Source organism: Cardiocondyla obscurior, linkage group LG17 (assembly GCF_019399895.1).
Source record: "Cardiocondyla obscurior isolate alpha-2009 linkage group LG17, Cobs3.1, whole genome shotgun sequence".
NCBI classification, from domain to species: Eukaryota; Metazoa; Arthropoda; class Insecta; order Hymenoptera; family Formicidae; genus Cardiocondyla; species Cardiocondyla obscurior.
The window spans coordinates 2,696,591-2,711,405 of record NC_091880.1 but is presented as its reverse complement, the minus strand read 5'-3'; the positions used below and the strand labels follow the sequence as shown (position 1 = coordinate 2,711,405).

Here is a 14,815-nt window from a genome sequence, read left to right as displayed (position 1 = left end):
TTTTCAGATAAAATGATGTCCTTGATATTTATTTCTTACGTCTCGTAGAGTTATATGTTAAATTATATGAATACAAATTGTAGGGACAACCACACTTTGCACTGAGCCCTTTTATATTATGTATATATGTATGTTCCGTGGAGATAAATAATTAGGTCAAAGAGAAAGAAAACACAACTATACTTTTAGTTTTACTTGAAGGCACATATCCACTCTACTAAATTAATCGCGATCGATACGCTTGTGTGTACGCGATCGCATTGGTTCCGTTATTACTGTCGTGTTTCATACTTATTTCGACAATCAATCCTTAATCTCGCGTTATTACAAACGCATTGAAGAATTGCTATTATCTCGTTGCAGCAGCATCGAATTAAAACGCAAGAAGATCAAATAATTAATAATCGTTATTACATGTCAGTTTTTCAATCAATTAATTTTCTTGAACGTCCAATATTACAAATTAAGACTTCTCAATTTTAACGTTATAATTCAACCCGACTGCAACAGAGAAAAGGAGAAGTCGTGGACTTTCCTTCGGACGGACGAACTTGGACGGATTCTGAAAAGGCGTGAATTAGAGCGCAGAAATTGACACACCAATTCAACTAATTGTAAATTAGGTATTATATCACACACCTGCGTAATTAATATCGCCTCTAACAAATTGTACTCTAGCGTTACCTTTCTTTTTTTCTAATCGCTCAGAGGCATTCTCGAGACACCTCCACGTACGACAGTATGGGAATCCAATGCATACTTCTACGTTTCACTATACTATGATTTTATACAATGAAACATCGCCGTAATGCACAATATTGCTAATAATAATATACGCTAATAATTTCTAATTGTCCAAAGAGAGAGAAAAAGAGAGATAGACGACATAGGGACAATAAAATAGAAACCGCAGTTGCGCTGTGTGTCCTGCTCGATATGTATAAAAGTTATTAACATTTTATGGTGTTAATTTATGGACGGAGTATTTAACGGAGTATTTAAAAAGTTAACATTTTATAATATAATTCATTAACCTCCGCAATCTAGAATTTTTGATCGAGCGCATTATAGTAACATATTCTTAGATCCTGAGAAAACCAAGGTGTTGTAATAAATTCTTTATAATACTCATTGGATCGGATTTAACTGCAATTCAGGCTTTTAGTAAGACGCGTGTTGTACATTTTCTTCTTTTGCGCAGTAAAAATCGAAGCAGGAGACACTGGAAAATGTGTCATTCGGACGCAACGATAGAAAATATCATACGCATTAATCGATCTGACATATGTATATACACATATACATAAGTACGTATATACTCAAGCGAGATCACCTTAATGTATCCATTCAATTATTTTATTACTTTTTTACTTGGAAAAAAAGTGTTTCACGTTTTAGATAATTTTCAACTTAGAAGTTTCGTAGCCTTAAGAGAGAAATGTCACATACTTGACATACTTTTTTTTTCGCATTATACATACTGTCGGTAATTTATAAAATTGATTATTTTATGTCTCTCTTTTTTAATGAGAAACAAAGAAAATTGATATACTCTTAAAATGTTCCATCCTAGTTGTATATACGTATATGTATATCTGTACACATATGTAATTATTATAATATATATATACATATATATATTTATTTTATATATATCTATATACACACACACACACATATATATGTATATATATAACGCGTTGCTTAAGAATACACAAGGGATATTTTCTAATTATTTCAAGGCACGATGCGTGAATTATTTTGCCGCGAGGAGTACAGTCATTCTCCAGGCAAGGAATATCGGTGCGAAAGAATGAAATTCGAAAAGAAGATTAACAATTAAGAAATCAAAAGGGAAAATTTAATGGGCCGATGACTAGGGTGCGAGCAGAATACAGATGGAGATGCGGCGAGAACAAACGTCCAAGTACCAAGAATCGTTATACGATGCAAAAACTGTATACTTATTATATAGAAATAATGAATTTCTCTTGTTAACGTGAGGAAAGACGCTGCTTACGTTTCGAAATTTATGAAATATATAAAAAGCACTGACATTATTCATCGTGTAACGCTGCCGATTGTGGCAAATATTTCGCGACATAAGTCTAATAACGCTTTAATCGAATTACGGTGGCTTGTCATCAGTAGCCGCTTCAATAATTATATGTCCGTTAAATACTTAATAATTATACGACAATTGCTGACGGCGATAATTCTACTATTTTCTCTGCAGCCATATTGTACTACGACATCAGGCACGAGGGCTCATGTAAATCTTTTCTCCGTATGTTTTATGTGTTAGTTGTATGTATGTACATACACCCTACGCATGCATACTACACGAGTAAAAGTTTTTTGTTTGCACATCTTAACACGTTTGACAATATAAATCGATCACATGTGCTGGATTCTCTTAGTTAACAAACAGTTCATAAAGATAAATGAAATTTTGACAACACCTAAGTTACGAGGATTTAGAACTTTACAAATTAAAGACTAATTGGGTTAAAGAATAAATATAGAATAATGAAAAAAAGAAGTTCTCGGCATATTTTTTGCTTAAACTTACGTCGCACACTAGAGAAATCTAATTTACCTCGCTATATAAAGTAAGCAAAAATAAATGAGGAAAAAAGGTGCACGTGCCATGCATATATTCGCCTCTCGCTTTTCGCGTCACAGTCCAATGCGGTTCCAATGAGGAAACAGAAGCTTCAAGACCATCTGCTTAGGCGCGTTTAAATTGCGACGTTACAGTCGTTCGTTATATCATTCACGCATGTTAACTCGGAAGAAGAAAGAAGATGCACGCTCGCTTTTCTCTCTCTGGTCTTTCTTCTCCTGAACGGCACTTTTGTTCTCACCTCGCCCCGACTTCGGTCGCAAATAAATCGCGCTCTCGCGGTTTTAATTGCAAAATTAACGCTGCATAAAGTACACGATTAGGTCAAATTTTTACTTCTGAATGTGAATTTCTCAACAATATAATGAAATTCTTTTGTGAACGTCGGCGAGATCGATAATTGAGATTTCTTATCTCGGAGTTCGCGGAAAATCGCTTCGATATTCACGGCGTGATTCATCGTCGTGTGAAACGGGAAATCGAGAGACGCATGCAGAGAGTTAAGGGCGCTTCCGCTTCCGTACGAAGAACCGATGATTCCTGAGAGATGTTTGCGAAAGGGAGAGAGAAAAAGAGCGGGTGGGGAAGGGGGCGGAAAGGGTGTCTTCTAAACATCATTCGAATGGGTGTTTAGAGGGTGTCCAGCAGATCAAGAAGCTCCAACTGATTATTTTCGTCCCAACCGGCGATCAGCAGACTCGTGAAGTCGTCCTCGCTCAGGCTCACCTGCGTCGACTCCGGAACCTCCGACAGGCTGTCCGGAATAGGGGGTGACACGCTACTAGGCGGAGTCTCGTACAGGGTGTTGGACAGGCAGCTGGAGGGCGGCGTACAGCTGCTCCCAGTATGAAGGGCGTTAAGCGTCGTCGTTGCCGCCGTTGTAGTCGTCGTTGTCGTCGTCGTCGTCGTCGTGGAAGGTGACGGCCTCTTGATGCCCCGTGTACGTTGCGAGATCGCAGAGCGGCGCCTGGACCGCTTGCCCTCTTCCATTCTCTCGAGATCTAGCTTCCAAAACCCACCTTTGCCCGGTTCGTCTTTCGAACGCGGTAGCTTCACGAAGCACTTGTTCAACGATAGATTATGCCGGATCGAATTCTGCTCCAAACATGCGATAGATATTAATAAATTTGTCAAAGTTTTTTCTTCCACGCATGTAGAAGCTTGTACGAATTGAATGAAATACATTTTAAATTGTTGATCAATTTGAGAAACGAAGCAGGAAAGACAAAGGCGTGAAATTGATCTTACCTGCCAGGCTGGATCGGCGTACTTGTAAAACAGGAAATTTTCTCGGATCCACGCATAAATGTTCGAAAGAGAGACCTTGTTGTTGTTGGCGCGCATCGCGAGGCATATAATAGTTGCGTAGGAAAACGGTGGCTTTGCATCAGGATCTGTTCGATACTTCTCAGCATTTTCCGCGAGATCTAATAAAATTAGAAATCAAAAGAAAATTACCTATTCAATCGCATACATATGCAATATTACTACAGACCGTATTTTCAGCAATCTCCGTGCTCGTTTCGTGATTCAAAAATCGATACATTATTTACCACACAATTTTTTACAAAATAAAAAAAAAGAATAAAATAAAATAAAAGTAAAAGACGATTAGCATACTTTCACAAATTTAGCATTAATAAAAATAAATTCCTAAAACAAGCAATAAATTAACAATATTTTTTTAATTGTTAAACGTACCTTGAAATAAAATAAAAATTATTTTTCATAAATTACAATTTTCCCAAAGAAATTCTTTCGCTAAATGCTTTAATGATAAAAAATTTAGAAGAATATTAATAATAAGGGATAAACTCGTGACTCTTTCGTCTTGTGACGTCTTGTGATAAATTCTTAACATCTGGTTACCTATTTCAGCCTTGACCAAGGGCGATAGCTTCTTCGGGGGCTGGCGGGCAAGCGGCGGCGGCGATGGTGAGCAAGGTGGCGTCGGTAAGCCGGACGCACTGGTGATGTCGAGCGATTGCAGCCAGGATAGGCTCGTTAATTCGGCCTCGACTCCGTCGCAATCGTCTGTGCTGTCCATGCTGCTGCCGTCTGCAACGGCGACCGTGATGGTGACGGGCAGGCTGTCCTCCGTCGATACTTCAACTTCCGCTAGATCGATCCTCATTTTTGCCGTTTTTCATCACCCGTTCCAGCGTGCCAGGGCGATACGCGCCTATGCAGATACCAACGTTTCCTCGCGTTAGTTCCTCTTGGTAGAAGCACCTCTTGTTCCTTGCGCAAGAAACCCTCGAACAACCCTTGAACGAGCGAACGCACTTTCTTAGCCACTCGCAAGCTCGCGGGCAAACGTCGAGCGATACTAGGGGTGGCTTGGCATTGAACTCAAATGCACGATTTCCGGTAACGCGGTACCTAGAACTCCGTGATTCACCAGCTCGTGGAAATGTCTCCTGACGTCACAGAAACGACGGCTGTTCAACGAAATCGTAAGCTTTTCATTCTTTCTCTTTATTTGCCATCTTACGCCGGTATTGCAAGCGTAACGTTCGCGCAAACCCCGAGAATCCGAGGCACGCTCTTCGAAAGGCAAACGAAGTTAGATAATGCGACACTAGCCGACGCGAGCGGGCGCAGCATCGATCACAATCACGGAGGGTTGAACTGTCCAGGTCGAGAGAGGAAAGGGAGATTTTGAAAAATCACGTCGCCACGTGCGAGACCGAAAATATTTCGCGCTCTTGTTTTACTCGGAACAGTCGTAGCCAGGTACGCGTACGATCAACGACGACTAACTGAGAAAGTGGCGTGCGTACGGCACGGTCGAGCGAGTTCGACTGGTGGTAGCAAAGGGGTGGAACGCGCTAGGGCTGGCTGCCTACCTGCTTATCAGCGACCTGACGGAGGCACCTTGGTGCGCGCGTGTGGCGACAGGTGCTAGGTTCCCTCTCGCACAGGTGGACCATGCACACGCGTCGGGCAGACTCGCTGACGACCCTCCCTTAGCGAAAATCAACGGGGGAGCTCACCCTCGCTACGCCGAGCTATGGCGAGCGCGCGTCTATGGCGACGCCGAAATATTTTAGGTCGCAGATGACGCATGTCGATAAAACGATTATATTAATTGAATTTAAAATAAAAGAGAGAAAAAAGTAATTTGCATAACGCGCGTTTTAGGGTAATGAACGCCTCGAGTCTTTCTTGTGAATATTTCAAGGAGAGAACATAATTGTTCCGAATATCGAAGCCGACATAGCGCAAAAAGGTAATTTTTTGAATCTTAAGCGACCCTAAAACTCAAGAGATTTTCGACAAGAACATTTCTACAGAAAATTTTTTGCAATCTCAGTTATTTAATTATGTTTCAACGTTTGAAAAACGTTCAAACATAATAAAACTTGTATAGATTCTAATAAATAATTAAAACCATTGAATATAATAAATTTAACAATTTTTAACAATTCAATAATAATTGATCGTAGTATACAGCTAATGTAAATAAAAAAATAGCGTGAGATCCGGCTCGAGCTGCGTATTTTTCTTACATTAAAATATTTATGTAATTTTTTTCGACTTTTTTTTTTTACGAAGGTAAAAATTAAATATTCTGAATGTACCACTTACGGGAAACGTTTCTATCATCTAAGGGCGAAAGGGAGGCGCATTTCGTCCTGCTGTAGGCGGGGGTGGACGCAGTTCGCCCACTTGCCTTGGTACAGGCGGCCTCCATTGATCGAATCGGGGGTGGCAGCGACCGCCAGTTACGATAAAGCCGGCGCGCAAGAGAGAAGGGTAGGAGCCGCGGCTATTCGACCGAGACGAGAGAATGGCGCGCAAGATTCACCCCCGGACCTCATCATCATTGGTCGGCGTTCATGCGGGATCGTTAGCGCGAGATTTGTCAGTCCTACTGAATCAACACGGACGTGGGGTGGACACGTAGACCCTTTCGGACGCTCTACGAAGGGTTGACCTTCCTTCCGGCAAAACTACTCCGGAAAAACATACCCTTGTAACGAAATAAATTTCTCTCGGGATAAATACGAAATTAAATCTTCTAAAAGTCTTACGATAATTTCAACTGAAAGAAAAAAAATAAAATAAGATAAAAACTTTGCAGGGATCAACTACCCTCTAGCGAAAAAAATAAAATTCTGTTACCCTGCCTTACGATTCGATGCTTTTAGCTTTATTTTCGCCAAGAGTGCCGCGAGTAAAGAGGGTCCTGCATAGATTCGGATGGCCGCCATTGCCGAGGACCTCCCCGTCATCGGTTACACGGTCGCCGGTGGAAATATCTGCGCGGCCGATCAATAATCTCCCGGGAACATCCGCGAAGGGACGCGCGGGGGACGCGTAAATCCCCCTGCCGGGTTAGGCAGGGGGACTGGCCACTACGTTGGAGGTGGTAGCACCAGCTCCACAGCCAGTATCAGCAACCGGCGAGCACCTGCCGTGCCGTTTTCCCCGTGCGCGCGCGGCCGTGAGTCACTACCACCACGTTTCGCTCTTGCGTCGCACGCTCGCTACCCCGGCGCAAGAGCGACGTATTACGTGCAACAACGTAACATTATGCGCCGTGGACATAAAGAGACGTAATGGGGACCGGCAGCGTGCTATCTGCGTCCGAATCGATTCGGACGTTGTCGCAAGACGATCTATTTCCGCTGACGCCCTCGCCGCGCTCGATCACGAACGCGACATGGATATAAGTCAATCATGGGGGCGAAGGGGTGGATAAATTATAGCAGGCGATGCATAGAGCTCAAGATAACGCGGCCGCGTGCTCTCGTTGCGTTCGGTTGGCCTCGCGGGGGCTTCTTCAAGATTTCTTTGCCGCTGGCGATCTGGAGAACGATGCGCGTTACGGGGGATGCGAACGGGAGGCGCGCGGTGACCTCTCCTTGAGAAAGATAGGGCTTTCCGGCCGCGTCACTCCGAGAACGTAACGGGTCATTGCGATAGGGATGATGTGGACGTATTTCAGTGGGTAATTTAACAGAGCAGACAGTACCACGGGAAGGGCGGGGGCAAGGAGCTTACGGATATAGACTTCGGCGCGGACGCGCGTTCGGAGTTCCGGGAAGGCGGAGCGGCTCGCGCATCAAATATTCAAGAGAATTGATTCCGGGGCAGGTTTTGCAGCAGCAGCAGTAGCAAGCATAATCTAAGTATTCTAAGTCGACTATTCGCGGCGATTATCCTCGACTATGTATGGCCGCGGAACCATGAAAACCCTTACCGCCTCTCCTGGCAAAGATGCAATAAAAAAAAAAAGAAAAATACAGCAAACGATGCTAACCATTTTTTTTTCTGATTTTCGTGGCCAATTTTCAGAATTCGTTAGCACGACGCAATAAAATTATCTAACTTTGAAAAATCAAGCTTTTTGTCGCAACATTTTTTTATCACACTAGTTTCGCAGTAGATTAACGTTTATATTTTAGCTTAAAGAAATATAAAATTATTGACTCACCCCAATTCGAACAAACGCGAGCACTTCACCGATTGATGGGGATGAAAGCTTGTCAAACGACGGGTGGTCCTCGCATCACTTTGAAGATACAATTGTCCGCCGACGTAGTTTCGGTATAGCACGATCCTCTCGGTATTTTACAATGTTACACAATGTGCTAATGTCACCTGCGAGTCAATAGACGAGCGGGATATTAATTGAAGAATAAAATCATTTAATTAATAACCCGATGCTGTGCCGACGGATTTAATGATTTCGTTTGTGACCTCTCGTGAACATCTGCGATCTTTTTAACGGGTTCACCACGATGGATCTATTCGAACTAATGACCGGCTACCGAGGAGCACTGGCACCGTCAACCACTATAGCACCATTCCACCGCCATCTTCTTACCTGTGCAAACGGTATCACTACAACAGGTACGGCAGGTGCGCGTACACGATCACCCAGGGTTATCGATTACAGTCATTACCTCGGTCCCGCGAAGTTCGCTCTCGCGAGAAACACAAGATCGACCGTCCTAGGATACAAATCTAAATGCGATGACTCGAGAATTGAGAAACGTGGACCATTCATCTTTTTCCGCATCCCGTCAAATTAATCTCGTTATCAGAAAAAGATTTGCAAATCTGACATGTCTCAAAATTGACATTCTCGTTATTTTTCAATCGCATCGCGTTGCATTAAAAAAATATTTGCAAGAATAATTTTGACGGGATGCGAAGCATGATAATCAACAGAGTCCCCTAACGCATTCGCAACGGCGAATCTACACCTGGACCCGCAGCTTTTAGAACCTGCCAGTAAACGAGCCGCCACGTGGAAGATAAGAAAAACCCGATGGTTGGAGTCACAAGGAGTTTAGCGGAGTGATAAACTTGACGTACATCAAGCCGGGAAAGCTCGGGAGCGAGAAGAGATACGATAAAAAGAGATACCAAGCTGCGAGTGTCGATGATTTATTACCATTACATTACAGCACTCCTAACATTTGATACTCGTATTTAAATCTGTTCTAAGAAAATCCTCAAAAACAGCCAATGCGGATGTATCCTCGATTTACCATCTTGGCGACTAGTCCGCCGAGCACTCCTACAACGCTTCTTACAAAAGATCGTGGAAATTAGGACTTTAGGCAAGATATAATAATGTGTATATACAGGATGAGCTGTCATCCGCGATACAACAGAAAACAGAGCGATTATTCGTGCAGAAATAAATCGTAAGAAATGTCGAAATGTCTTTCCTTTAAGAAAGCATCGTTTTTCGAGAAAAAAAAATCAGATTCGTACATTATATACCTCAAAGACAAGCTATTTAAAAACTATTTCTTTCCTAGCTATTTTTATTACTGTCACATTGCAAATTTTCGCATATTTTATTGTATATAACCCCTTTCTTACCACGCGATGCGACTTGAAATTTAAATAAAATTGATATTAAAAGTAAATCTTACTAAATCAAACAAAAATAAATAAGATATTACGATAAACAGATACTTTAACAATGTATAAATCTGATTTCTTTTCCTTAACAAAACCAGTGTTCCGCATACAATTGTTACATTTTTTTCGATTTATTTTCACACAAGGAATCGTCTCCTTTTCGTTTGTATCGCGAATTACGGTCCGCTGTACAGGTACAGATATAGATATATATATATACACATATATCCACGTACATATGTCCATACGTACATGCATACGTATGATCCGCTGGAAATTCATTTGAATAAATCGCGCTATCGCGAATTACTTGAACTGAGGGAAACGCCGTCGGGGCGCGTTGTGTACTTAGGAATTAAACGAGTGACGAAGAATTGAAATAGACGAGAAAGGAGAATGACGGAATAAGAAGAGGAGAAAGGACATACGCGATCTCCACTTGATATTTAACGAATACCAGTTCGCCGACGCACATCTCGTTCTATCCTGTATATGGTGGTTTCCTGACCACAAAGATACAAATTCTAAGACGATGACGCACGTCGACAAAAACAATATCGTCAGTTTCGCTATCTACGCTAGATAAGTGGGAGTGCGATAATACCGTTCATACTCTGTACTCAGAAGGTGAATCTTGAAAAGGACTGCAAAAACCGAGGTACTATAACATGTCCCGTTGTCTCTTCGTCCTCTTACGGTTGATTAGTAGTGAACGGTGTCACACCGTTATTAGCCATATTGTCCAGAACACCGCTGATGTACGCCGCGACGTCAATCGTCGCTTCCTCGGCTTGCCTGATGAACGGATGTTCTAGCAGTTTATTGTACTTCGGTCGCTGCGTTTCTTCCTTAATTAAGCTTAACAAACGAAACGAAACAAATTAAATTCCGAAAAGATCGCGAGTCTCGACGGAGATTAAAAAAATAAAAAATTATTTTACCATGTATTCACAAAGTTCACAAAGTCCATGGTGAAGTGATTGCCATTCTCATTGGGAGAAAGTCGCGGCGGATCACCCTGCACTACTTGATAAAGTTGTTCAAAGACGGAGTTCCATTTTGGATACGGAAAGTACCCAGTAGCAACCTCCATCAGCGTAATACCTAATGACCAGACGTCGCTCCGCACGTCGTAACCACGCGCGCGTTGCGGATCTATCCTTTCCGGCTAAATAATAATGATATTTATAAATCAAACTGATAATTTAACATAAACTACCACATTGACAATTTAATATAAAGCTATAATATTTTAATTATTTAACTAGTTATAAAACTTACAGCCATGTATGGTCTACAACCAGCATCTCGAGTCCTCGCGATCGAGTCCACAAGCTGGCCGGATATACCGAAGTCGCATAATTTTATATTACCTCGACGATCCAATAAAATATTACTAGGTTTCACATCTCTATGAATTATTCTTAGCTTCTCCTTGAGGTAATTCAGCGCTTTTACAGTGGCTACTGTGATTTTGCCTAGAATACATTCCGGTATCCTCTCGTTTAATCTCTCATATATGAACTTGTAAAACTTATCTAACGATGTATCCATAAGTTCCATGCAAATCCAACAATCCCCCTATACACAAAATGAGAAATTTATTTTAACTTGTTTTGATTATCGTTACCAGCGATTTTATCGAGTAATATATATACCTCTTTAAACAAAGCCCCATAAAATTGCACAATACACGGGCACTCGTTCGATTTCATCACAACTTCTAAATCCATTAACAGTTGCTTTTGTTCTCTTTCGTCCACAGTAGAGCGAATTCTCTGCGATGCAATTGATTAAAATATAAATTTAAATAACTTTTACAAGCTCTACTAATTATTTAAACCAAATTACACAAAATTTGCGAACATAAAAATCGAACTGCCTACCTTCACAGCCATAACGGTATTGCTTATCCTATGAATCATTTTATTTACAGTTCCAAATCCTCCTCTTCCTATCTCCCCGAGATCCTGCAGATCCTCGCTTGTAAAATCATACACTACGTCCGTAGATAACTGCAATTTACCAGTAGTCTGCATAGACTGGCACATTCGTAGTTTATCTCTACAATAAGCACCGTTGTAATTTATCTCAAATAAAAATTATTTTCTCTGTTTCTAATACCATACCTTGCTTTATCAGGAAGAAACTCTTGCTGCTGTAACATATTGCGAGGTCTGACTGGCAGCTTAGGTAAAGGTAAAGGCAGACTTGGGCGAGAGGATCTGTCGTGAAACGAAGACGTTCAGTCACGTTAACATACGCGCGTAAATTATCATTGTGTGCTAAGAAAACTCACATTGGTGGACACGCCGTAGCTCCCGTCGAATTCGACAGCGAGGAATTCGTCGAATTGGCAAACGACAAATTATTGCTCTGCGTTTGGAAACTAAGTTTCAGCTGTCTCCGCCTCTCTGGAACAGAACAGGATAACGAGGTAATTATCCCAACATGTCAGAAACCTTTTTTTCCTCTTCAAAGACTGTACAACCTCCAGACATACCAGACATCTCATTCTGAACGTCATTGTTTGTTCGAAAGTCCATTCGCGGAAAGTTAAAAGATCTGCCAGAACCTGCGGAGTAAAGATCCGATTACATGCAAACGAAGAGAGCCGGGAGTAACGTATCGCGCGAATTGTACGGGGGAGTATTAACGCCACACCGTAGCCGATCAGGTTAGGTTTTCCATGATTATTTGCGAACGGGAATCGCGTGCGCGCTAACGTGTGCCCAACGTACCTTGACCGGTCTGGCTGGACGAGTTGCCCTGATTCTCCGCCATTCCGGGAGCTCCGGCAAAAGTCACCCGCGCTAGCTGCGGCGTTTCGGAGCCGCGCGACAAGCCGCCAAAGGCGCTCCCCTTAGGAGACCTTCTCGCACGATCTCAGCAGTCTGGCATATGCGTTACGCGGCAGTCGCACCATTTGTGCGGTCTCGCGCGATCCGGAAGCGGCAGCAGAAACCTCGTCGTCTACTCCGCGCCGACGTCCCGAATTTCCCGATAACGTAACCGCCGAATCTGTTGTCGGTCCTCGCGCGAGATCCCACTGCAAAACTCGTTACGAGCATTCGGCCGCTTCGCAGCGGGCTCAGCACGATACACCGCGGTGCACGGTATCGCCAGAGACAAGTTTGATATAGAGTGCGCGAACCAGCCCTATGACACTGCCTATACCTTCCCGTTACAGAGCGTGTCTAAAAAGTGGATCCTATCCGCTACGCGGCGCTAGGCTGCAGTTACCACGATTACATTGTATTGTTAATTAAAATTTGAAAAATATATTAATTTCGAAAATTATTTGGTTTTTAGGTACAACAGTCTTCAGCTCAGTCTAATGTATTGAAAAAGTTTTTAAAAAATGATAAATATGTTACTAAAGTGCTTTCAATATTCACTGGTTTATATAAATTAGATTTTGTAAGTAATGAATTTCTTTAGAAGTTAGAATTATGAACCTACAGTTATAAATAATTATTATTATGTAATTAAAATATTATATTATATATTTTACTTTTCACTGGTTGCTCAAAGTAATCAGAGAAATATCCACATTTGATGTAGATCACAGTGACACATCATTACTCATTTTATACTTTATACCAATTAAGTAATAATTGCATATTTATACCTAAATATATATGCGTATTCATTAACAATGATAATACAAACATTAAGAAATTTTTTAACCTCATATAAAACATTTTGTTGTACCTATATGTATTAATTCTTTCAATTATTTTTATAATTGCAATTTAATCATTTCGTATGTGTGAAACAAAGTAACGTTTTTTCTTTCTCACCTTCTTCAACATTGTTTTCCTCTGAATATTTATCGGACTTCTGTTCACTGCATTCTCTTGCAACCTACAAAAAAATATTGGATATGTTATACTCCCACTACCTGATATTTTGTGGTTCGCACACTCTAACTTCTCTCTGGGTATCGCGTAGTACACAGAAGGTTAACGACCAGTTTCTATGCATACGTCAATTTGACGTGCGCGCCAGTGCTGCCGAAAGACGTAGAGATCTTGCGTGGCCTGCGTTGCACAATGGCGAGCTCATAAACGCCGCATTTGTAAATATTGCGATTAAAAAAAAATGGCTAATTTGCGTTTGCTTGTCGCTTCGGCCACGAATTTGTTGGATAATTACGGATTAGTAAGGTACCTCAATAAGCCCCTTCTTTCAATAACCTTTTTGCTTTTTTTCCAACAAATGTTTTTCAATACTTTGCGATTGCTGTCGTGCACAATTTTCATGCGTTCGCTGAACGATTTCAGATGCTGCTTAGCGAGCCTCACAAGAAAATACAGCGTTTTTCCAACTAACTACGTTCAACCGGTATACAGGAAAGAAGATCAAGAAGATTTGTTTCAAAGCGACGAAGTGAAGAAAATACTACATGAGAAAATAAAACCAGCATCGGCTTCAGACACATGTTCCGAATTTTATGACAAAAGAGTGTTGTAAGGAATTATTTTGATACTTTTTAATGCAGATTTACATGCCGTCTTGTAATTTATTTAATTATTTAATTATGTTTTAGGAAATTCATTAATACTGTTATGAAAAATGGAAATAAGAAATTGGCAGTAACATTGGTAACAAAGGCCTTTGAGAATGTCAAAAGAAAGCAATTAGAGCGTTATCACAAAGCAAAAACAAGTGAAGAAAAAGACAGCATTGAATTGGATCCATTTGTAATTTTTCACAAAGCTGTTGATAATTGTACACCAATTTTACAGTTAAGAGGTTGCAAGAAAGGAGGAATCACATATCAGGTAATATATTATAAAATATGGCATTTATTTAGTTACAAACAAGGTAAAGATGTAATTTCTTTATTGGTTTTTTAAAATAATATGTATATGAATTTTAATAAAAAATAATTTAGGTTCCTGTCCCAATCACACCTGCTATGGCACAGCACAGGTCCATGTTATGGTTGATTGAGGCTGCTAACATGAAAGATAGTGATACTAGATTTTATGATGTATTAGCCAAAGAATTTATAGCTGCTTCTGAGAATCAGGTTTGTTAACATTGCACAAACAAAATATATAACTGCTTATTGTAACAAGGGCATTATTTACATGATACATATGTACATTACAATATCTATTGTTTCAGGGTAGAGCAGTTAAATTAAAGCAAGAGTTACACAAAAAATGCCAAGCTAATCGAGCTTATGCACACTTCAGGTGGATGTAGGGATGGAATAGGTATTATATATAAAAATAAAATAATTTCGAAACATACCGATGCTTTATATAAACATTTTACACAAATTTAACA

The 14,815-nt window shown here is 40.8% G+C and overlaps 3 protein-coding genes across 5 annotated transcripts; 1 reads left to right on the top strand and 2 right to left on the bottom strand.

Moving 5' to 3' along the window:
- Positions 1-8: 8 nt before the first annotated feature.
- LOC139109321 (forkhead box protein J1-A) lies at positions 9-8,917 on the bottom strand. 2 transcript variants are annotated; one of them, XM_070668294.1, is made up of 4 exons: positions 8,070-8,917; positions 4,496-4,893; positions 3,875-4,053; positions 9-3,721 (listed from the first exon to the last, which is right to left on the bottom strand). In XM_070668294.1, exons 2-4 carry the CDS (start codon positions 4,758-4,760, stop codon positions 3,257-3,259), a joined length of 909 nt encoding a protein of 302 aa, XP_070524395.1. In that variant the 5' UTR covers positions 4,761-4,893; positions 8,070-8,917; the 3' UTR covers positions 9-3,256. The 2 variants fall into 2 exon arrangements, with proteins under 2 accessions (XP_070524395.1, XP_070524396.1); XM_070668295.1 differs by having other exon boundaries at positions 4,496-4,808.
- Positions 8,918-9,012: 95 nt separating this feature from the next.
- LOC139109320 (dual specificity mitogen-activated protein kinase kinase 4) lies at positions 9,013-12,727 on the bottom strand. Of its 2 annotated transcripts, none has more exons than XM_070668292.1 (9): positions 12,256-12,727; positions 12,006-12,089; positions 11,814-11,928; positions 11,644-11,739; positions 11,401-11,578; positions 11,173-11,292; positions 10,796-11,095; positions 10,456-10,682; positions 9,013-10,372 (listed from the first exon to the last, which is right to left on the bottom strand). In XM_070668292.1, exons 1-9 carry the CDS (start codon positions 12,296-12,298, stop codon positions 10,207-10,209), a joined length of 1,329 nt encoding a protein of 442 aa, XP_070524393.1. In that variant the 5' UTR covers positions 12,299-12,727; the 3' UTR covers positions 9,013-10,206. The 2 variants fall into 2 exon arrangements, with proteins under 2 accessions (XP_070524393.1, XP_070524394.1); XM_070668293.1 differs by having other exon boundaries at positions 12,018-12,089.
- Positions 12,728-13,460: 733 nt separating this feature from the next.
- Positions 13,461-14,778, top strand: Mrps7 (mitochondrial ribosomal protein S7). The gene is made up of 5 exons (XM_070668297.1): positions 13,461-13,683; positions 13,801-13,986; positions 14,067-14,301; positions 14,415-14,552; positions 14,651-14,778. The coding sequence occupies exons 1-5, from the start codon at positions 13,619-13,621 to the stop codon at positions 14,729-14,731; spliced, it is 705 nt and encodes a 234-aa protein (XP_070524398.1). The 5' UTR covers positions 13,461-13,618; the 3' UTR covers positions 14,732-14,778.
- Positions 14,779-14,815: the final 37 nt, after the last annotated feature.